A 21,943-nucleotide genomic window follows, 5' to 3' on the forward strand; every position below is an offset into this window, starting at 1 on the left:
GGTCAAGTGACTTGCCCAGGGTCACACAGCTAGGAAGTATCTGAAGTCATATTTGAACCTAGGATCTCCCATTTCTAGGCCTGGCTCTCAATCCACTGAGATACCCAGCTGCCCCCAGTAACATACTTTTGTTTGTTTTTTCAAAGTACCAGCTTCTTGTCTTATTTATTAAATCAATAGTTCTATCACTTTCGATTTTATTAATTTCTCCCTTAATTTTTAGGATTTCTAATTTGGTTTTCTGCTGGGGGTTTTTAATTTGATCGCTTTCGAGTTCAGTAACATACTTTTAAAAAGAATTTGATTCCTTTTGTTTTTAAGCATAGCAATTAAGCCATAGTAATTTTCACCCCTTCTAGTTGGCCCACCCTCTGGTCTGCCTTACAATTTATTTAAAATGTGGAGAAATTGACAAGGGAAATTGCTATTGAGGACCTGATGCTAATTAAAAAGAAGAAATGGTCAGCTGAAGTACAAAAGGCATTTAATAATAACTGACACATATATAGAACTTTTAACGAGGAAAAAAAATGACATGCATTGTCCTAATTGAGCTTCAGAACAATTGATGTAGTCAAGTTTACCTTGGCAAGGAGAGGGACCACATATAATTCATAAGAGAAATTAGTAAAAGAGGAGATAATATCAGAAGGAATCTGACTGATATAAGATGAGGAGGTGAGGGAGAAAAAGAGGAAGCTCTGGATGAATGGCCTCAATTTTTTCAGTTAAACATGAGAAAAGGTTCTCAGCTGAAATGAGAGGGAGGAGAGGAAGATAGGGGACATCTGAAGAGGGATGTAAAGGTTTAGAAGAGCTTCTGTGAAGGGTATGGGAGAGTGAGGTAGTTAGGTAGGTGAAAGGATTGCCTTGCAGTAATGAAGACCCATTTGAGGTTATGTCGTTGAGATTATATAAATTTGTAGCAGATCAAGTCAGCATGATTGGGTGATTTTCTTTGCCTTCATTCAGTAGGACATGCATAAGAAGAAAGGTGAAGGCTGGAGGCTCAGGCTTGGCAGGGCAAGTTCTCTGATATGATAATGGAATAAGGGATTTTGGCCTTTCCAAACATCCCTATCATGTCTCTCATTTTCCCAATTAATTTACTGTTTCCAATCTAATATGGAATAAAAAAGTCCATAACCATACTGGTTAGAAGTATGTAAAAGAAGAGTGAACCAATTCAAATTAAAGGTCTTAGGATCATTCAAATTAGTAAAATGCTTGATAAAAGATTCCAGAGATCATGTAGTACAACTCCTCTCATAAGTATATTCCTTTTATCAAAATTGATCTTGTGACATCTATCTTCATATATCTTTTTATACTTATTTTCTAGTTCTTAGTTGTACTTCAGAATGCCAAATAAGTGGTTTGTTACTAGAATGGCATACTTTTAACCCTTACCTGAAAATGGTTTTTTGATTCACTCATTTTGTTATCCTCTTGGATAAAGTTTTCCAAATCTAGATCTGTAATACTGATGTTACCATTGCTGCTCAAAGTAATCTTGGATTCTTCTGTGAAATGATGTTCAAACTCTGACTCCTAAAGAATAAATAAGAAATCATGAAGGTGAAAAAAACTTTAAAAAATGACTATTTCTCAAAATAAAATAAAATAACTTTATTTATCTATTTAAAATCCCAAGAAAAACTAAACAAAGAAATTGAGAAAGAACTGACACGCTGAAAAAAATTTTTTAAAGGAAAAAGAACCATGTGCCCTCCTGCCTCAAAACTCCATTAAATCAGTAAAAATAGCATGCCAATATTTAAGAAGATAATGATTAAGAGACAATCCAATTATCGCTTGAATAAATCTTTTTACTAATTTTATTTCTATTGATTAATTGATGCTCTCTCATACTAGGTACTAGATAAGACTTATCTTGACTTGACACACCTACCAGGCAGAAGTATTTTACTGACCAAAGAAAAAGGACAGTTGTTGATCTCATGACTGTTGGGGGTACAAATGATCATATTAGGATGTATGCTATGGTGGAAGTAAAGGAAATAGTTGAGGAAAGAGAGAGGTATTATGAAAGGAAAGAATGGAGTAACAAGGGTATAAAAAACAGGAAAATTTTTTCAGAAAAATGTAGAATACAACAGAAAATATAGGCTAATAATTAAAAAAAATCTGAGTTATGGGGTCTATTGGGAATGTGAGAGCATAAATTTTCCATCTCTCTCTACTGAATGCAGAAAACAGAAGTGTCAGAAATGTGTCAGACCAAAAGTCAGATCATACAGGCCAGGTTCTTCAAATTTCTATAGGGCTTACTTCCCTCAGTGCTTACTATTCACAATTTTATCAGATAGGATACTTTCACATCCAGAAAGTTTGTAATCTTTATGTCTCAGGAGGTGGCAGAAACCCCTCAAATTCTTCACCCAGAGGGTGGAACTTTTGGAAATGTTCCCTTCACTTCACACTGCGAATTCTATCTAAAACACAGTTGGTTAACCTAAAGTACAATCTTTTCATTGAATTATGTCCTTTTTTATATAAATCCTTTATTTTTAGGTTCCATTCCATTATACATTAATGGTTCTCCAGTGGTTTGCTGGAATAGATGACTTCTAATGTTATATTTTTTGCCTTCAAAGCTTTTTGGAGATCTTATTTACTCAAATATTTTCAGCTACCACTTTACACAGATGACTCCTAAATGTTTACCAATAAATTGCTACTTCCTCAAATTCAACATATATTCCAAACCTAACATTGTCTCATCCCCTAAATCTATCCTTTCCCAAACATCTTTAATTTTTAAGTACACCAAAATCTTTCTAGTCACCTAGGAATTTTTTTTTAATCCTTTATTTCTCTTAGTAACAACTTAGTAATTTTTTTTAGCTGATAAATCCATTTATCCAAGTAATTAGCAAGCAGAAATAAGAAAAGTCATACAGATTTAAATATAGCAGGAGATACACAGTGAAGGAACTCTCCCACTAGAAAGATCTTTAAGCTGACCCTGCAGAGAGGTTCTAGCTTCCAAAGGGATACCAAAAGATTGGGGAAGTAAGCTCAAAATCAGGGACATGCTGAGAAGCCAGTTTTCTCTCTGCAGTTGTCACTTTCAATGTATTTTCTATTTTTCCAATGGTCTCTCCTCAAGAGAATCTGGAACTTCATGTGTGTGTCTCTCTGAAGAATGAAGAATGTAAGCCAACTCTGCACCTCACCAGGGGCACAGGACATCTTATTTCCTGGTTCTTAGTTGTATTTCAGAATGCCAAACAAGTGGGGTTTTGTTAGATTGGTAAAGTTATTATTCTTACCTGAATATAGGATTCTAATTCACTCATTTTGTTTTCCTCTTGGATACACTTTGCAAAATCTGCATCTAAATTACTGATGTTACTAGTCTTCTTCCAAGTAAGCTCTAGCTCTTCTATGATACTATATTCAAACTCTGGTGTCTGAAGAATCAAATAAGAAATCACCAAGTTAAAAAAAAAACCCTCTGCTTTGGGATATAACTACTTCTCAAAATAAAATACATCTCTACTTATCTATTCAATATCCCAGGAAATCGATACAGGGAAATTGCCAAAAAAAAAAAAACAAGTTGAAAAAAAATTAAAGTAAAAAGAACCATGTCCCTTTACTGTCTTCTCCTTTCTCAAAACTCTTGGAGGCCAAAAGTGACAGCATGCCTATATTTATAATAGGAACAGAGGAAGAAATAATCCAGTTATTGCATAAGCAAAAACCTTCCTCTTTTTACTTATGATGATTAAATAATGCTCTCTCTCAAAGGGGATAGTAAAACCTATCCCTAGTAGGCAAGTCTCCCAGGAAGAAGTATTTTACTGACCATGGAAAAAGAGTAGTGGCCAGTGGTCTCACTACTGTTGGAGGGATTCAAGATCTTATCAGGATGTATGCTACAGTGGGAGTAAGGTGAATGGTTCAGGAAAGAAAAAGGCATCATGAGGGGAAAGAATGGAGTGATGAGGGCACACATAGCATGAAAAAGTTTTGAGAATGCAATAAAATGTAGCACTTAAGATGGGCTAATATCAATAAAAGCTGAGTTATGTATAAATGGAGATTTTGAACCCTAGACTTCATTCCCCAGAAGTCCTTGCCATTTCCCAGAATTCCCTATCATCTCTCCTATTTCTGCACGATTGGTATTTAACTTTTCCTTTGGATGCAGCAAGTATAGTGGTAAGCTAAGTGCAGGGAGTTAAAATGGGCTAATCAGCCATGGGCATGTAGTTTTTATTTTGTATCCTCTTTATTCCTTGATTTCTAATGATCCTTAATAAACCTCATAAAATATAATATTTTTATTATTAGAGATATAAATTTAATTCTTACAGTTAGGGAGTGTGAGAGTACAAATTCTCCTCCCCAATGAATGCAAATAACAGGAAGTGGCAGAAATGGGTCAGACCAAAAGTCAGATGATGGAGTCCAGGTTCTTCAGATTTCTAAAGAACATAACTCAGTAGTTATTATTCATAATCTTAGCAGTGAAGGTAGTCTCCTATCAATGATGTTTGGTTTTTTTTTCCTTCAGAATATAGTCTCCTGTCAATGAGGTTTGTTTGTTTTTTCTTCATGAGTTGCTGAACTCTAAGACAGAAGGACCAGGGCTTGGCAAATAGGGTACAGTGACTTGCCCAGGGTCAAAAAGCTAGGAATTGTCTGAGGTCAGATTGGAACCCAGGTCCTCCTGACTCTGTCCTCTATGCCACCTAGCTCCCCCCAAATTTTGTGTTTTATCAAAGAATCTTCTGTATGATGAAATGGCACATTCACAGTCTGTTTGTACCTTCTTGACAAGGTTCATTCTGAGTTTTTCCAAGTATTAAAGCATACTTACTATTCATTTATAAATTCTCAACAGTCATGTTAAATTCTTTTTTTATACCTTCACTTACTATTTTTGCAGGGATTATGAATTATTTTCTAAAAGAATTGGAATCTTTTTTTTTTGATAGCAATGAAACCACAGTAATTTTCAGATATCCAAACTTCTGGTCTGGTTTACAATTTATTTAACAAGTGGAGAAAATGACAAGAGAAATTGCTATTGAAAACCAGATTTTAATTAAGTAGAAGAAATGGGTTGCTGAAGTATAAAAGACATTTAATAACATCTAATACATTTTAAAACAAACAAAAAAATAACATCCATTATCTTATTTGAGCTTCATAACATTTGTTGATATAGGCAGGTTTACCTTCACAGGGGAGGGAACCTCATTTATAAGAGACATGAATAAATGAGGACATAGAATTGGAAGGAATATAGCTGATGTAAGATGAGGAGGTGGAGGGGAAAAGAATGAATAATTTCAATTTTGTCAATAAAACATGAAGAAAGGTTCTCAGCTGAAGTGAGAAGGGAGAGAGGAAGATATGGGAGATCTGAAGAGGAATGAAAAGGTTTGGAGGAGATTCTGTGAAGGATATGGGATAGTGAGTTAAATTAGGTAGGTAAAAGGATCATCTTGCAGCAATGAAGACCCAGTTATGGTTATGAAATATAAATTTGTAGCAGATCAAGTTAACATGATTGTGTCATTTTTCTGCCACTGTTCAATAGGACATGTACTTGTTTCCTGGTTTTTAGCTGTATTTCAGAATGCCAAATAAGTGGCATGTTATTAGATTGCTAAAGTTATATCCTTACCTGAAAATGGGATTCGAATTCACTCATTTTGTTTTCCTCTTGGATGCCTGTTACCAAATCGACATCTTTAATACTAATGTTACTAGTCTTCTTCGAAGTAAATTCTAATTCTTCTATGAAACTATGTTCAAACTCTGACGCCTAAAGAATGAATTAAATACAAAATCGCCAAATTAAAAAAAAAACATTCCTTTTTATTATATGGCTATTTCTTAAAATAAAATAAAACATCTCTACTTATCTATTTAATATCCTAGGAAATCTATACAGGAAAGTTGCCAAAGAAAAGAAAAATTGAAAAAAAAAGGAAAAAGAATCATGTCCCCTTACTGTTTTCTTCTTCCTCAAAACTCTAGGAGCCCAACAGAAATATCATGCCAATATTTAAGAAAGGAACCGAGGAAGAAATAATCCAGTTTTTTCATGAGCAAAAACCTTCCACTTTTTACTTATGATAATTAAATAATTCTCTCTCTCAAAGGGGATAGTAAGACCTATCCTTAGTAGCCACATCTCCCAGGCAGAAGTATTTTACGGACCATGGAAAAAGGGTAGTAGCCAGTGGTCTCACTACTGTTGAAGGGATACATAATCTTATCAGGATGTATACTACAGTGGGAGTAAGGTGAATAGTTCAGGAAAGAAAGAAGCATCATGAAGGGAAAGAATGTAGTGATGAGGATACACATAGCACGAAAGTGTTTTAAGAATACAATAAAACATAGCAGTTAAGGTGGGCTAATATCAATAAAAGCTGAGTTATGGGATGCCTGGGAATGTGAGAGCACAAATTCTCCTTCTCCCCAATGAATGGAGATAATAGGAAGTGACAGAAATGTGTCAGACCAAAAGTCAGATCATGCAGGTCAGATTCTTCATATTTCTAAAGTTCTGACTTCGGTACTTATTATTCACAGTCTTAGCAGTGAAGGTAATCTCCTGTCATTGATGTTTGTAATCATTTAGGTCTTGGGAGATGGTTCTCATGAGTTGCTGAATTCTAAGACAGATAGGCAAGGGCTAGGCAAATAGGGTTCAGTGACTTGCCCAGGGACACAAAACTAGGAATTGTCTGAAGTCTCCTGACCCCTTACTCTATGCCACAAAATTTTGTGTTTTATGAAAGGATCTTCTGTATGATGAAATGGCACAATCACAGTCTGTTTGTATTTTTCTGACAAGGCTCATCCTGAGTTTTCCCAAGTACTAAAGCATACTTGCTATCCAGTTATAAAACCTACCTGATCTTGTTGGATTCTTTTAATGTACTTTTATTTACTATTTTTGCAGATTGTAAATTGTTTTTTAAAAGAATTTGATTCCTTTTGTTTTTAAGCAAAGCAATTAAGTTGTAATTTTCAGATATATTATATCCCAACCTTTGGTCTTATAATTTATTTAAAATATGGAGAAAATGACAAGGGAAATTGCTATTGAGGACCTGATTCTAATTAAATAGAAGAAATGATCTGCTGACATAAAAAGAAATTTAATAATAATTAACATATATAGAGGACTTTTAAAATGAAAAAAAAAACAAGAATATTCCTATTTGAACTTTATTACAGCTGTTGATGTAGGCAGGTTTACCTTCTTCACAAGGAGAGGGACCCTATAAGAGACATGAATAAAAGAGGAGATAGAATTAGAAGGAATATGGCTATTGTCAGATGAGGAAGTGGAGGAGAAAAGGATGAATGATCTCAATTTTGTCAATAAAACATGAAGAAAGTTTCTTAGCTGAAGTGAGAGGGAGGAGAGGAAGATATGGGAGATCTGAAGAGGAATGAAAAGGTTTGGAGGAGATGCTGTGAAGGGTATGGGATAGGGAGTTAATTAGATTGATAAAGGGATTGCTTTACAGTAATGAAGACCCAGTTAAAGCTATGTAATATAAATTTGTAGCACATCAAGTCAGCATGATGGTATGATTTTCCTGCCTTTGTTCAGTAGGACATGTACTTGTTTCCTGCTTCTTAGTTGTATTTCAGAATGTCAAATAAGTGGCATGTTATTAGATTGCTAAAGTTCTTATCCTTACCTGGAAATGGGATTCTAATTCACTCATTTTGTTTTCCTCTTGGATACCTGTTACCAAATCGACATCTTTAATACTAATGTTACTAGTCTTCTTCGAAGTAAATTCTGGTTCTTCTATGAAACTATGTTCAAACTCTGATGCCTAAAGAATGAATTAAATATGAAATCACTGGATTTAAGAAATCATTCCTTTTTATTATATGGCTATTTCTTAAAATAAAATAAAACATCTCTACTCATCTATTCAATATCCCAGGAAATCTATACATGAAAATTGCCAAAGAAAACACCATCTGAAAAAAAATCAAAGGAAAAAGAACCATGTCCCCTCATTGTCTTCTTCTTCCTCAAAATTCTAGGAGCCCAACAGAAATATCATGCCAATATTTAAGAAAGGAACAGAGGAAAAAATAATCCAGTTATTGCATGAGCAAAAATCTTCCACTTTTTACTTGTGATGATTAAATGATGTTCTCTCTCAAAGGGGATAGTAAGACTTCTCTTCAGTTGGCATATCTACCAGGGAGAAGTATTTTACTGACCATGGAAAAGAGCAGTGGCCAGTGGTCTCACTTCTGTTGGAGGTATATATGATCTTATCAGGATGTATGTTTCAGTGGGAGTAAGGTCAATGGTTCAGGGGGAAAAAAAGAGGCATCGTGAATGGAAAGAATGGAGGGATGAGGGTACAAATAGCATGAAAAAGTTTTCAGACTACAATAAAACACAGCAGTTAAGATGGACTACTATCAATAAATGCTGAGTTATAGAAGACTGGGAGTGTGAGATCACAAATTCTCCTGCTTCCTAATGAATGGAAATAACAGCAAGTGACAGAAATGTGTCAGATCATGCAGGCATGATTCTTCAGATTTCCAAAGTACAGATTCTGGTACTTATTATTCCCATTTTTTACAGTGAAGGTTTCTCTCCTATCAATGAAGTTTGTAATCATTTAGGTCTTAGGAGATGGTCTTCATGAACTGATGAAATTGAAGACTGAAGGGCAAAGGCTAGGTTAATAGGGTTAAGTTAACCACGTGCAGGGTCACAAGGTCAAATTGGAATCCAGGTCCTCGTGACTCTATCCTCTATGCCACCTTGATGCCCCAAATTTTGTGATTTATCAAGGGATCTTCTGTGTGATGAAATGACACAATCATAGTCTATTTGTACTTTCCTGACAAGGATTCTGATTTCTCCCAGGTATGTGCAATTAGATTCAGTGTGTAATTCTCAGAGCAGTATTTGGCTTGTAACTCAAATTTTCAAGACCAGTTACTATTAATTATTATTCCTTAAACTAAAACTACCCTCACCTCCAATAAAATTTTTGGCTTAGTTTCTTGATCTGTTTTCAAAAACCTTAAGAAGAATTTATCTGTATCCTGGGAAACATGCCTACTCTAGGAAGAGTGGCAAGATATGAAGAAATAGCGAGTTTCAATTGTATCTTTCCTGTCCTAAGTGGAAAATCCCATGATAATCATGGATTTGGTGGTGGTGGTTGTTTTTCTTTGTCATGGGGGTCTTTTGGGGTACATAATGTTGAAAATCATGTTCTCAATATTTTAATCATCACAACCCCCTTTTGCCCCACCTCATGGGTTTGGATAGAGGGATGGAGGAGAATCTTATGTCAGGATTAATACAAAAGTTGTGATGGTACCTTGAAGGAGAGAGGATATTTTTGCCTAGAGAAAGCAGCTTGTGTGGACAGAATCCCTTTTCCTTCCCTTCCCCTCCCTTCTACCCTTCATTACTGTCCACTGTTTTTTCCAAATAAAGCTGCTTTTTTTTTCTGCCAGCATCTCATGTAAGTCTCTTCTCTGCTCATTAGAGTGATTTCTGGGAGTGCAAGCTTCCCCCAAACTCAAACACCACATGATTGTTATCCAGTTATACATTCTTGAGAGTCATGTTAGATTCTTTTTTTATGCCTTTACTTAATATTTTTGCAGATATTATATATTACTTTTTTGGGCTTGATTTCATCATGTACTTTATTGGGAAAAGTTGGTGTAAAAATATTCAAATTCTTAAAATTTAAATAAGACAGTAAAATTATACCTTGTAGCTAATCACAAATAATGTAAAGTTGAAATTATTGCCTGAACAAACACTATTTTGCAAGGTTTCTTTTACAAGCGCAAGGCAGGAAACACTGTAATTATTAGAAATGAACACAATGACAAATTTGCATTTGAATACAGGGAGAAAGCAAAAAAAAAGTTACTATTACAGCACCACAACACACCAGCTGGAAAGAGCAATTTTATTAATGTCCTGCAGCAAAGTACATTAGTAATTTGTAGCCAAGCATTAAAATTCTTATCCTGTGTCCTAAAGAGAATAATCAGTTATCTTCATGATGCATTATGTTTTACTGAATTTCTTAAAGATTGTCATTTTTGCAGACATACATAAAGTCCCTCACACAAGGGTCGCTGCCATCCTTAGCAAACATGTGGCTCCCTGAGATGCCCAAGGAGGCAGGCCAAGGAGCTGGCAGTTGTTTTTATCATTTCCTAACAATCTATCTGCCCCAACTGGTTTCTTTGAAGATGGCCTTCTCCACAGTAGAATGTACCTCAGTGCTCTCTTCCAAATATAAAAGCTTTGAGTTAGAAAGTTGTATAATATGGTATGTGCAGATATATTTCAAACTAATTCCCCCTCCTGAATAGTAAAAGTAACTGTTCCTACTTGTTCACCGATGAGACACAAACCTTCAATCACTGAGACATGATGATTTAATGGTGTTAATCTCTTTGGTTATTCTTTGTTTTTCTTCGAGCTTATGTTTTTTTAAAAATGCAACTAGAAGTCATGCTTCTGGAATCTAAAAAGCATCCTTGACTGAAATCCAAGCTTGTTCTCTTACTGGCATAACATGGTCAGGTTTTAAAAAAAAAATCTACATTTCCATACCATTTAATACCAACATTACATTAAGTACATACATTTGATTCACAGAAGTCATTTGAAGGAGAGGTAGTTTGCAGAAGACAGTGTAGGCAGGGGTGCAGTGGGGCCCTCTAGATACTGTCCATGGCCTTGAACTCACTGAGGGCCTGAACAGGATTCACATGATTCTTCTAAGATACCTGCTTGATTTTCGTTTGGGTTTCATCCTGCTTCTCTCTCTTCACCAGCGGCTTCTTTTCTGGAGCCTTCATCTTCCAGGAGACAGCAGGGATGTTGAGGGAAGCCATTCCCTGTGATTTCTGGTACTTGGTGGAGGCCACATATGAGGCCTTCACAGTTTGAACCACAGCATTCATCAGGTTCTTGGCTGCCTGGATCAGGGACATGGCGCTGTCCACCCCAGAGAAAACAAGCTCCCCACCCAGGTTCTGAACCTCTGCCTTGACTTTGTTGCAGATGTTAAGCTGATGGCAGTACAGAGCAATGCGCTGCAGATATGCGAGGAGGTCCTATTTGTAGGCGGAGTCTGGACAATGGTCCCAATGGTTCTTCCCAACTTATCCATCCTTGATCCTGCTTCAGCAATTTTCTTAGTTGCACTAATCACATCTGATGTATTTTTGAGTGGTTCTTTACCTCTGGTGAAATCGGTCATCTCCATCATGATCATGTACATCTGTTTGGCCAGGACAATGATGTCATTGCCACTGTTATCCCATTTGGACACTTTGGCATCCAGTTTGCTCTTCTTTTCCTGGAAGCTGGCCATCTGCTCAGCAATTTTAGCCTTGGGGAAGCTGAGCCATGATAGCTCGTGCACTTTGAACAGCAATAAGTTGATCATCTTTAGTCTGGATGCTTGTTCTACTTCTAACATCAAAGTCTTCAGTCTCAAAGTCAGAATCACCTAACTCTTCAGGAGTCCTTATCATCAGCACAGCTTTTCTACTATCCTGAATGCCATCATAGACCAATCGTGAGGCATCAATAAACTTATTTTCATCCATCTGTTGGGCAGGATCAGAACTGAGAGCTTCCACAGCAGCTTCCACTTGTTCAGTAAAACATGGCATAACTGTATTAGAAAGCAGTCTGGTGGCCTCAAGAACCTTTTCAGCATAGACCCCGGATTCATAGTTATCCATCTCTGAAGTGATGACATGAATGACTCTGGCTGCCAGACCCCAAATGGCACCCGCAGTGTGGTCTAGACCATCAACATCTTTTTCTTGAAGAACAATTACACATTTGTTTACATTCAGTGGAAGTTATGTCATCAGCAGCGTCTGTTAGAACCTGGACTTGCTTTTCCCACTGTTCTTTAAAAAGATCCATGTTCTCTTGGGCCAGTTTACTTTGTGGTTTTGCAGCCAAAGCCAATGCAGCATTAATAACCTGAGGACAGAGGGCTTCCAGTTGGCTTGTTGACATTCGAACCAGCTTCACACCTTCTTTATTGTTTGAAATAGAACAGGCTAAGTTAGCAACCTCAATTAGTTTGTTATCATGTTCAAGGAAAACTTGAGCATACTCTTTAACTTCTTTCTCATTTCCATTCTTTGCAACCTCAACCAATACCAAAAGTGGCACATTAGTTTCCAAGAATGAATCCGAAACATGGTCCATGACAGCTTTGCAGAGCTGTCTTCGTAAATCCCTGGTCTTTTTTGTCATTTTGTCTATTGCAGAATTAAGAGCATCACTTCTTTCTTTACATCCAACATTCCCCATGTATTCAGAAAGTAGATTCTGTAAGGTGTGCTGAACTGCATTGCACTCTGCAACAATCCATTTCAGCCGATCACCACGAGTACAAGATGAATCTGCCATTAGGGCTGCATCCACTGATGATACTCTCCAGGCACTCCTCCAGAGGCCTGAATCTCTCCTCACTGAAGCTCAAAGGGTCAACAATTATTTGTTTATCAAAGTTATTGAGTGCATATGCCAATTCTCCTCCTCCTCCTCCCTGCTGCTGGGAAGCTTCATCAGAAGCTGTGGCCTGGGCTGCATTGGAGATCCCAGTAACAGTTTGTTGCAACTGCTTATATATCAAGTCCCTGTTGGCTTTGTAAGCAGCTACATCAGGGTGCTGAAGGCAGGCTTGGGCAGCTGTATACAGGATTGGAATGTTCTTCTGTACTATTCCTCTGGCTGCAGCCATTTGATCCCAATGGCCCACCTCTTTCAGTCTCTGTTGCCTTTTGGCTGCCATAATGTTCAACTTACCCGCTTCAGGTTTTAGGGCTTTATATTGTATGCCTAAATCTTGCTCTGTGCCAGCATTTCTAAGTTTCAAGATACCATCTTCCACAACTTTCAGCTGAACAAGTAACTTGTAGACATCTGCCGTGTCTGCCAAAATAAGCAATCTGGTAACAGCTGAGAGCAAGGAGCCGCCTTGTTGCCCCGCTTCACTGAAGAACAGGGATCATCTGCAAATTCTCCAGAAGCACTCTTCATTAAATCACCTTGTTTGCGAACATTTCTACAGCAGCCACAAGTTCCTCCTTGGGGGAAACTGACTCTCCTAGGCCATTTTATCTCCCTTTCCCAAGAAATTCTCAGTTGCTTGTTCAAGTGATGCTGCCTTCTTAGAGCGGCCTCTTTTCTTGTTTGAGGGTCCCTTGTTACTGGTGGTTACCAATGTTGTAACCTGAGTCTCAAGAGGCTCGAAAAGTCTTTCAACTGCAAGAGTCCTTATCTCCAGACTTTTGGGGTCCCATTTGAAGTTTAGGTTGCCTGCGTGTACAGTCCTTTCTGGGGTGAGGGGGGTGAGAACGGAGGAGGATCCCAAGGCCCCTACGCCAGGCGCTGCCACCGACACCGCAGCCGCTTTGTCTCCCGTCTTGACTCCCGAAGAGGAAATGGGCCATGGCCCGCGCCTCTGCCCCTCTGCCCCTCCCCGGCCCCCCGCACCTCTCTCGCCGCCCCGCTTCAGGCTCTTCCCGGCACCGCCCACCTTCCCTTCCCGGCCACCGCGGCTGCCCCCCCCCCCCCCCCACCGGCTCCTCCTCCCGCGGCCGCTCCCGGCCATGCCCGCTCGGCGCCATCTCCCTGACTTTTCCCTAGCAGCAAAGAGGACTATGCACACTTCTCTGGGAGGTACGGGCCAACTGATGAGGTGCTCCCTTGAAATAAACTCCTTAAGCCCAGAACTGTAGTCCCAAGGGATGAGAAAGAAGTTAAAGTGGGAAGGGGAGGAGAAGCTAATCCCTGGAAGAATTTAGAGAAGGGATCTATATTATTTTTTAAAGAATTGGAAACCTTTTGTTTTTCAGCATAGCAATTAAGACAGTTATTTTCAGACCCAAATTTCTAGTTTGCTTTACAGTTTATTTAACATGTGGAGAAAATGACAAGAGAAATTGCTATTGAGGCCCTGATTCTAATTAGAGAAGAAATGGTCTGATGAAGTAAAAATGCACTTAATATTAACTGACACATATATAGGACATTTAAATTTTAAAAATAACATGCATTATTTTATTTGAGTTTCATAACATTTGTTGATGTAGACAGATTTAACTTCACAAGGAGAGGAATCCTAATTCATAAGAGACATGATTCAAATACGAGATAGAATTAGCAGGAATCTGGATGATGTAAGATGAGAAGTTAAGAGGAGAAAAGGATGAATGATCTCAATTTTGTCAATAAAGCATGAGGAAAGTTTCTTAGCTGAAGTGAGAGGGAGGAGAGGAAGATATGGGAGATCTGAAGAGGGATGTAAAGGTTTGGAAGAGCTGCTGTGAAGGGTATGGGTTAGGGAGATAATTAGGTAGGTAAAAGGATTGTCTTGCAGCAATGAAGACCCAGTTCAGGGTATGTAATATAAATTTTGTGGGGATTGGAAAGAGAGACCCACTTTTTGTAATTCTACAATGATGGACAGCAGCTGAATGACAGTTGAGGACAGTGAAGGATTGTGGGAGAGAACCATTGACTGGGGGAGATTCTAGTGAGCCCCAAGTATTCAGATTCAGGAGGGTGAGCTGGAAAGTTTATTTTTGAGGGGCTGAGGGATTCCCCAAAGCCATCAGAAGATCTAGACTTCCTGCCTTTGACTGCTGAAGCTATATTCTCTCAAAGAAAATCCATTCCATGCTTCTTGTACCTGCCATGGAGATATGTTTCTGAGGAGGGGCTAAAAATCAATGCCCTCTTTCTTTTCCTGGTCTCTCCTATCCTTCATTGTGCAGTTTTAGGATTTAGTGATAAGATACTTTAGCTTAGCGATAAAGAGAGCAGACAGCTGGAAAAAGGGCTGAGGCCTTTGAGGCTTGGAGTCCTACCTCTTGATCCAGCTGCTGGGGGTTAACTTGACAGGGCAACCTACTTCCATGTTCCTTCCACACATGACCCTTTCAAAAATAAAACCTTTAGTTAAGTCAGATCTGGGTTTGGCTTAACTTATTAATTAGAGGGGTGTTGGGCAATTGAGATCAGGATTCAAGGCTGAATTCTGTCTAGTCAAATGGCAAGATCAGACTAAGTCTGTCACAATCTCCAGCGAGGAAGGTTGAGTACAAACCTTTCTCAGAGACAGCTGAAAAGGGAAACAGACATCTTCTTCCCTCAGCTTCTGTTCTCTTTAGTGCTCAAAAGATACAGTTTGTTAAAATATCCCTTGAGAAAGGAGAAAATCTTTCTTTCTCTCTAGAGGTAACCTCAATCTCCTGCTTTAGTTCACCTAAGGAGGGGGAGATCTTGCCAATTTCCCTCCTTCACGAGGGTTCACCTCAACCTCCATATTTTCCCTCACCATTTGGTCCACTCAACTGTTTCACTGGGGATTACCTCTTTCCAGTGAGACAAACCATCAACCCCTCTCCATTAAAAAAAGAAGGAAAGCCTCCTTTTTTTTTTTTTACAATTTGTAGTAGATCAAGTCAGCATGATGGTGTGATTTTCCTGCCTTTGCTCAGTAATCCATGTACTTATTTCCTGGTTCTTAGTTGTATTTCAGAATGCCAAATAAAGGGTATTATTCGATAGCTAAAGTTTTTATCCTTACCTGAAAATGGGATTCTAATTCCTTCATTTTGTTTTTGTCTTTGATATGTGTTACCAAATCAACATCTATAATAATGATGTTGTTTTTAGTCTTCTTCCAAGTAAACTCTGATTCTTCTTTGATATTAGCTTCAAACTCTGATGCCTGAAGAATCAATTAAATGAGAAATCACCAAGTTTAAAAAAAAACCATCTTTTTAAGGATATGACTATTTCACAAAATAAAATAAAACATTTCTCTTGTCTATTCAATATCCCAGGAAAAATTAAACTGGGAGATTGCCAAAGAAAAGAGAAGTTGAGAAAAATTTTAAGGAAAAAGAAACATGTCCCTTCATTCTCTTCTCCTTCCTTAAAACTCTTAGGATCCAACAGAGGTAGCATGCCTATATTTAGGAAAGGAATAGAGGAAGAAATAATCCAGTTATTGCTTGAGCAAAAACCTTCCATTTTTTACTTCTGATGATTAAATAAAGCTCTATCTCCAAGAGCATAGTAAGACTTATTCTGAGTTGCCAGATATCCTGGGCAGAAATATATTACTGGGGCAGCTGGGTAGCTCAGTGGATTGAGAGTCAGGCCTAGAGACGGGAGGTCCTACGTTCAAATCTGGCCTCAGACACTTCCCAGCTGTGTGACCCTGGGCAAGTCACTTGACCCCCATTGCCTAGCCCTTACCACTCTTCTGCCTTGGAGTCAATACACAATATTGACTCCAAGACTGAAGGTAAGGGTTTAAAAAAAAAAAGAAATATATTACTGATGATGGAAAAAGGGCAGTGGCCAGTGGTCTCACTACTCTTGGAGGTATACATGATCTTAGCAAGATATATACTATAGTAGGAGTAAGGTAAATGGTTGAGGAAAGAAAGAAGCATCATGAAGGGAAGGAATGAAGTGATGAGGGTACAAAGAGCATGAAAAAGTTTTCAGAATTATAATAAAACAGCAATTAAGATGGGCTAATATCAATAAAAGTTGAGTTATGGGATGACTGGGAATGTGAGAACACAAATTCTCCTTCTCTCTAATGATTGGAGACAACAGGAAGTGACAGAAATGTGTCAGACCAAAAGTCAGATTATGCAGTCCAGATTCTTCAAATTTCTAAAGTACTGACTTTAGTACTTATTCCCATTCTTAGCAGTGAAGGTACTCTCCTGTCAATGAAACTTGTAATCATTTAGGTCTTAGGAGATGGTCTTTATGAGTTGCTGAACTCAAAGACAGAAGGGCAAAGAATAGGCAAATAGGGTCCAATGAGTTGCCCAAGGTCACAAAGCTGGGAATTGTCTGAGGTCAGATTGGAACCCAGAGTCCTGTTTCTACACTCTATGCCTCCTAGCTGCCCCCAAATTATATGTTTTAATGAAAGGATATTCTGTATGATTAAATGGCACAAGCAGTACCTTCCTGACAAGTTTCATTCTCAGTTTTCCCAGATAATAAAGCATACTCACTACTGTCCAGTTATGAAATCTACCTGGTCCTGTTGGATTCTTTTAATGTACTTTAATTTACTCTTTTTGCAGATTGTAAGTAATTTTATCAAATAATTTGATTCCTTTTGTTTTTAAGCACAGCAATTAGGGCATAGCAATTTTCAGATATACTATATCCCAAACTAGGTCTTACAAATTATTTAAAATGTAAAGATAAAGACAAGGGAAATTGCTATTAAGGACCTGATTCTAAATAATTAGAATGGTCTGCTGAAGTAAAAAGAAATTTAATTATAACTGACACATATATTATAGGATTTCTAAAAATAAAAAAAAATGACATGCATTATCATATTTGAACTTCGTAACAATTGTGGATGTAGACAGGTTTACCTTCACAGGGAGAGGGACCTTTAATCATAAGAGACATGAATAAAAGAGGAGATAGAACTAAAAGGAATATGGCTGATGTAAGATGAAGAGTTAGAGGAGAAAAGGATGAATGATCTCAATTTTGTTGATAAAACATGAGGAAAGATTCTCAGCTCAAGTGAGAGGGAGGATAGGAAGATACGGGAGTTCTGAAGAGAAATAAAAAGGTTTAGATGAGCTTTTGTGAAGGATATGGGTTAGGGAGTAAATTAGGTAGGTAAAAAGATTGCCTTGCAACAATGAAGATCCAGTTGTGGTTATGTATTATAAATTTGTAGTAGATTAAGTCAGCATGATTGTGTCATTTTCTTGCCTTTGTTCAGTACAACATATACTTATTTCCTGGTTTTAGTTGTATTTCAGAATGCCAAATAAGTGGCATGTTATTAGATTGGTAAAGTTCTTATCCTTACCTGAAAATTGGATTCTAATTCACTCATTTGGCTTTCATCTTGGATACACTTTATCACATCAGCAACTATCATACTGATGTTACTAGCCTTCGTCCAAGTAAGCTCTGGTTCTTCTATGATACTAACTTCGAACTCTGATTCCTGAAGAAGCAATTAAACAAGAAATGACCAAGCTGAAAAAACCCTCTTTTTTTTTTTAGCATATCACTATTTCTCAAAATAAAATACAACATCTCTACTTATCTATTCAATGTTCCAGGAAATGTATACAGGGAAATTACAAAACAAAAAAGACAAATTGAAAAAAAATTTAAAGGAAAAAGAACTATGTCCCCGCACTATCTTCTCCTTCCTAAAAACTCTAGGAGCCTGATAGAAATAACATGCTAATATTTAGCAAAAGAACAGAGGCAGGAATAATTCAATTATTGCTTGAGCAAAAACCTTCCACTTTTTACTTCTGATGATTAAATAATGCTCTCTCTCAAAGGGGATAGATAGTAAGGCCTATCCTGAGTAGCCACATCTCCCAGGCAGAAGTATTTTACTAACTATGGAAAAAGGGCAGTGGCCACTGGTCTTACTACTGTTGGTGCTATCCATGATCTTATCAGGATGCATGCTACAGTGGGAGTAAGGTGAATGGTTCAGGAAGGAAAGAGGCATCATGAAGGAAAAGAATGGAGTGACAAGGGTACAAATAGCATGAAAAAGTTTTTAGATTACAATAAAACCTAGCAGTTAAGATAGGCTAATATCAATGAAAGCTGAGTTATTGGATAACCAAGTGTATGGGCAAAAATTTTCCTTCTCTCCAATGAATGGAGATAACAGGAAGTGACAGAATGGTGTTACACCAAAAGTCAGATGATGCAGGTCAGCTACTTCAGATTTCTAAAGTACTGACTTTTGTGGCTTGACGAGAGAGAGGTTTTGCAGGACAAGCCAAAGATGCAAGAAACAAGGCTGGGGACCTGTCTGTCAATCAAGAAGAAGGTTCCAAACAGAATGTTTCCAGGAAAAGACAGTTGGAGGAAAGCCAGGCTGAAGGAGAGACTTCTCTTGGTGGCTGGCTGAGGGAGAAGAAGCTGAACTGATCTTTGTAGCTTCTGTCCCAGTCTGAAGGACCCTTGAGGGGGGACTTCTGAAATTAGGCTGAGAGACCTTGTTGGCTTTTTTGAAGAAGAAAGAAGATTTTAAACAGTTGTCCTCCCTCCATCTCTCTAATTGTCCCTCTGTCACAGTTGTGACTGGACTACTTTCCCAAACCCTCAAATTCTCCCTCATTATATATTAGGGAAATCCTCATCCCTCTTACCTCAGTTTCCCATCCTGTTTCCCCATAAAGCCCCTGACTTGAAAAAGGAAAAGAAAAGAGTATCTTTATAGTTCACTCAGGGGGGAGGGAAGAAGCTGAAGGCTTCAAGAAGAAACTGGGAGGTGAAGGGAGGTGAAAGGAAGGGGCAAAGGGGAGGAGGAGGTTAGGAAATATATTGATCTACTAGTCATCAATAGGGATTATAGGCATACCCCAGAGCATTCCCCTTTGGCAACATCCCTCTATCTTTGTGGCATCTATCTCTCTCAGCTATCCCCATTGTAACTAGGTACCTTCAGGTGTGTCCCTCTTAGCAGCTCTCTCTAGTAACAAGCCAGAGTACATCAGTTATTGCAACAAGAAATTGTATCACACAGATTTACATTTTTATTACACTTTGGTACTTATTATTCACAGTCTTAGCAGTGAAGGCACTCTCATGTCAAGGAGGTTTGGAATAATTTAGGGCTTAGGAGATGGTCTTTGTGAGTTACTGAACTTAAAGACAGAAGGGCAAGAGCTAGGTAAAAAGGATTAAGTAATTTTCAGGATCACAAAGTTAGGAATTGGCTGAGGTCAGATTGGAACCCAGGTCCTCCTGGCTCTACCCTCTATGCCTCTTAGCTGCCCCTAAATTTTGTGTTTTATGGAAAGATTTTCTGTATACTGGAATGGCACTATCACAGTCTATTTGTACCTTCCCAACAAGGTTCATTATGAATTTTCCCAAGTATTAAAACATACTCACTCTCCAGGTATGCAATCTACCTGGTCTTGTTGGATTCTTTTTATGTTTTTTTTTTTACAATTTTTGCAGATTGTATATTATTTTTATACAGTTTCTTTCATTTTCAAACAGAATCATTAGGGCATAGTGATTTTCAGATATACTATATCCAAGCTTTGGTCTTAACAATTTATTTAAAATGTGGAGAAAATGACAAGGGAAATTACTATTGAGGACCAGATTTTAATTAAATAGAAGAAATGGTCTGCTGAAGTAAAAAGACTTTTAATAATAACGGACACACAAATAGCACTTTATAAATTAAAAAAAGTGACATGCATTATCGTATTTGAGATCCATAACAGTTGTTGATATAGACAGATTTACCTTCACTAGCAGAGGGACCCTCATTCATGATTTAGAGGGAGGGTAGATATTATTAAAAGAAATCAGACTGATGTAAGATGAGAAATTAGAGGGAAAAAGAGGAAGTTCTGGATGAATGACTTCAATTTTTTATTTAAACATGAAAAAAGGTTCTCAGCTGAAGTGAGAGGGAGGAGAAGATATGGGAGATTTGAAGAGGGATGTAAAGGTTTGGAGGAGCTGCTGTGAAGGGTATGGGATAGTGAATTAATTAGGCAAGTGAAAGAACTGCCTTGCAGCAGTGAAGACCCAGTTGAGGTTATGTAATGTAAACTTGAAGTAGATCAAATCAACATGATTTTGTCATTTTCTTGTATTTTTTTTTCAATAGGATAGATACTGATTTCCTGGTTTTTAGTTGTATTTCAGAATGCCAAACAAGTAGGATTTTAATAGATTGGTAAAGTTTTTATTCTTACCTGAAAATTGGACTCTAATTCACTCATTTTGTTTTCCTCATGGAATTGAGTTACTAAATTGACATCTAGAATACTGGGGTTACTAGTCTTCCTCCAAGTAAGCTTTGGTTCTTCTATGATACTATGTTCAAACTCTGATGCCTGAAGAAGAAATTAAATAAGAAATCACCAAGTTTAAAAAAAACATTTAAAAATATATCACTATTTTTGAAAATAAAATAAAATATTTCTCCTCATATATTCAATAACCCAGGTAATCTATACAGGTGATTTTCCAAAGAAAAGAAAAGCTGAAAAAATTTTAAGGAAAAAAAACATGTTCTCTCACTGTCCTTCCTTAAAACTTTAGAAGCCCAACAGAAATAGCATGCCAATATTTAGGAAAGAAACAAAGAGAAAAATGAATCCAGTTATTGCATTAGCAGAAACGTTCCATATTTTACTTCTGATATTAAATAATGCTCTCTCTCAAAGAGGATAGTAAAACCTATCCTTAGTAGCCACATCTCCCAGGCAGAAGTATTTCACTGACCATGAAAAAAGGGCAGTGAGTGGCCAGTGGACTCATTACTATTGGTGGTATACATGATCTTATCAGGATGTAAAGTACAGCAGGAGTTAGGTGAATGGTTGAGGAAAGAAAGAGGAATCATGATGGGAAAGAATGGAGTGATGAGGGTACAAAAAGCATGAAAAAGTTTTCAGAATATAACAAAACATAGCAGGTAAGGTAGGCTAATCAATAAAAGCTGAGTTATGGGATGCCTGGGAATGTGAGAGCACAAATTCTCCTTCTCCTTTATGAATGGAGATAATAGGAAGTGACAGAAATGTGTCAGACCAAAAGTCAGATTATGCAGGCCAGCTTTTTCAGATTTCTAAAGTACAGACTTTGGTACTTATTATTCACAGTTTTTTCAGTGAATGCACTCTTCTGTCACTGATGTTTGTAATCATTTAGGTTTTAGGAGATGGTCATCAAGAGAGCTGAAATTGAAGATGGAAGGGTCAGGGTTAGGCAAAAAGGGTTCAGTGACTTGTCAGGATCACAAAGCTAAGAATTGTCTACGGTCATATTGGAACCCAGGTGCTCCTAACTCTACCCTCTATGCCTCTT

At 37.6% G+C, this 21,943-nt stretch overlaps 1 protein-coding gene and 1 pseudogene across 22 annotated transcripts in view; both read right to left on the reverse strand.

Annotated features, from left to right (window-relative positions):
* The window catches only part of CEP295 (centrosomal protein 295), a 257,489-nt gene that overhangs the window by 17,888 nt on the left and 217,658 nt on the right, over positions 1-21,943 (reverse strand). For 20 of the 22 annotated variants that reach the window (XM_056794492.1, XM_056794503.1, XM_056794485.1 and 17 more), the window contains 8 exons: positions 20,827-20,967; positions 17,937-18,077; positions 15,651-15,794; positions 14,929-14,997; positions 7,707-7,847; positions 5,666-5,806; positions 3,297-3,437; positions 1,411-1,551 (listed from right to left, as the gene is read on the reverse strand). In XM_056794492.1, the coding sequence (XP_056650470.1) occupies positions 1,411-1,551; positions 3,297-3,437; positions 5,666-5,806; positions 7,707-7,847; positions 14,929-14,997; positions 15,651-15,794; positions 17,937-18,077; positions 20,827-20,967 (1,059 nt within the window). The remainder of the gene's footprint in view (positions 1-1,410; positions 1,552-3,296; positions 3,438-5,665; positions 5,807-7,706; positions 7,848-14,928; positions 14,998-15,650; positions 15,795-17,936; positions 18,078-20,826; positions 20,968-21,943) is intronic. The other 2 variants (XM_056794502.1, XM_056794488.1) reach the window with 1 other exon arrangement.
* Positions 7,930-13,524, reverse strand: LOC103095157 (catenin alpha-1-like; annotated as a pseudogene).

The sequence above is a fragment of the Monodelphis domestica genome, chromosome 4 (genome assembly GCF_027887165.1).
Source record: "Monodelphis domestica isolate mMonDom1 chromosome 4, mMonDom1.pri, whole genome shotgun sequence".
Lineage (NCBI taxonomy): Eukaryota > Metazoa > Chordata > Mammalia > Didelphimorphia > Didelphidae > Monodelphis > Monodelphis domestica.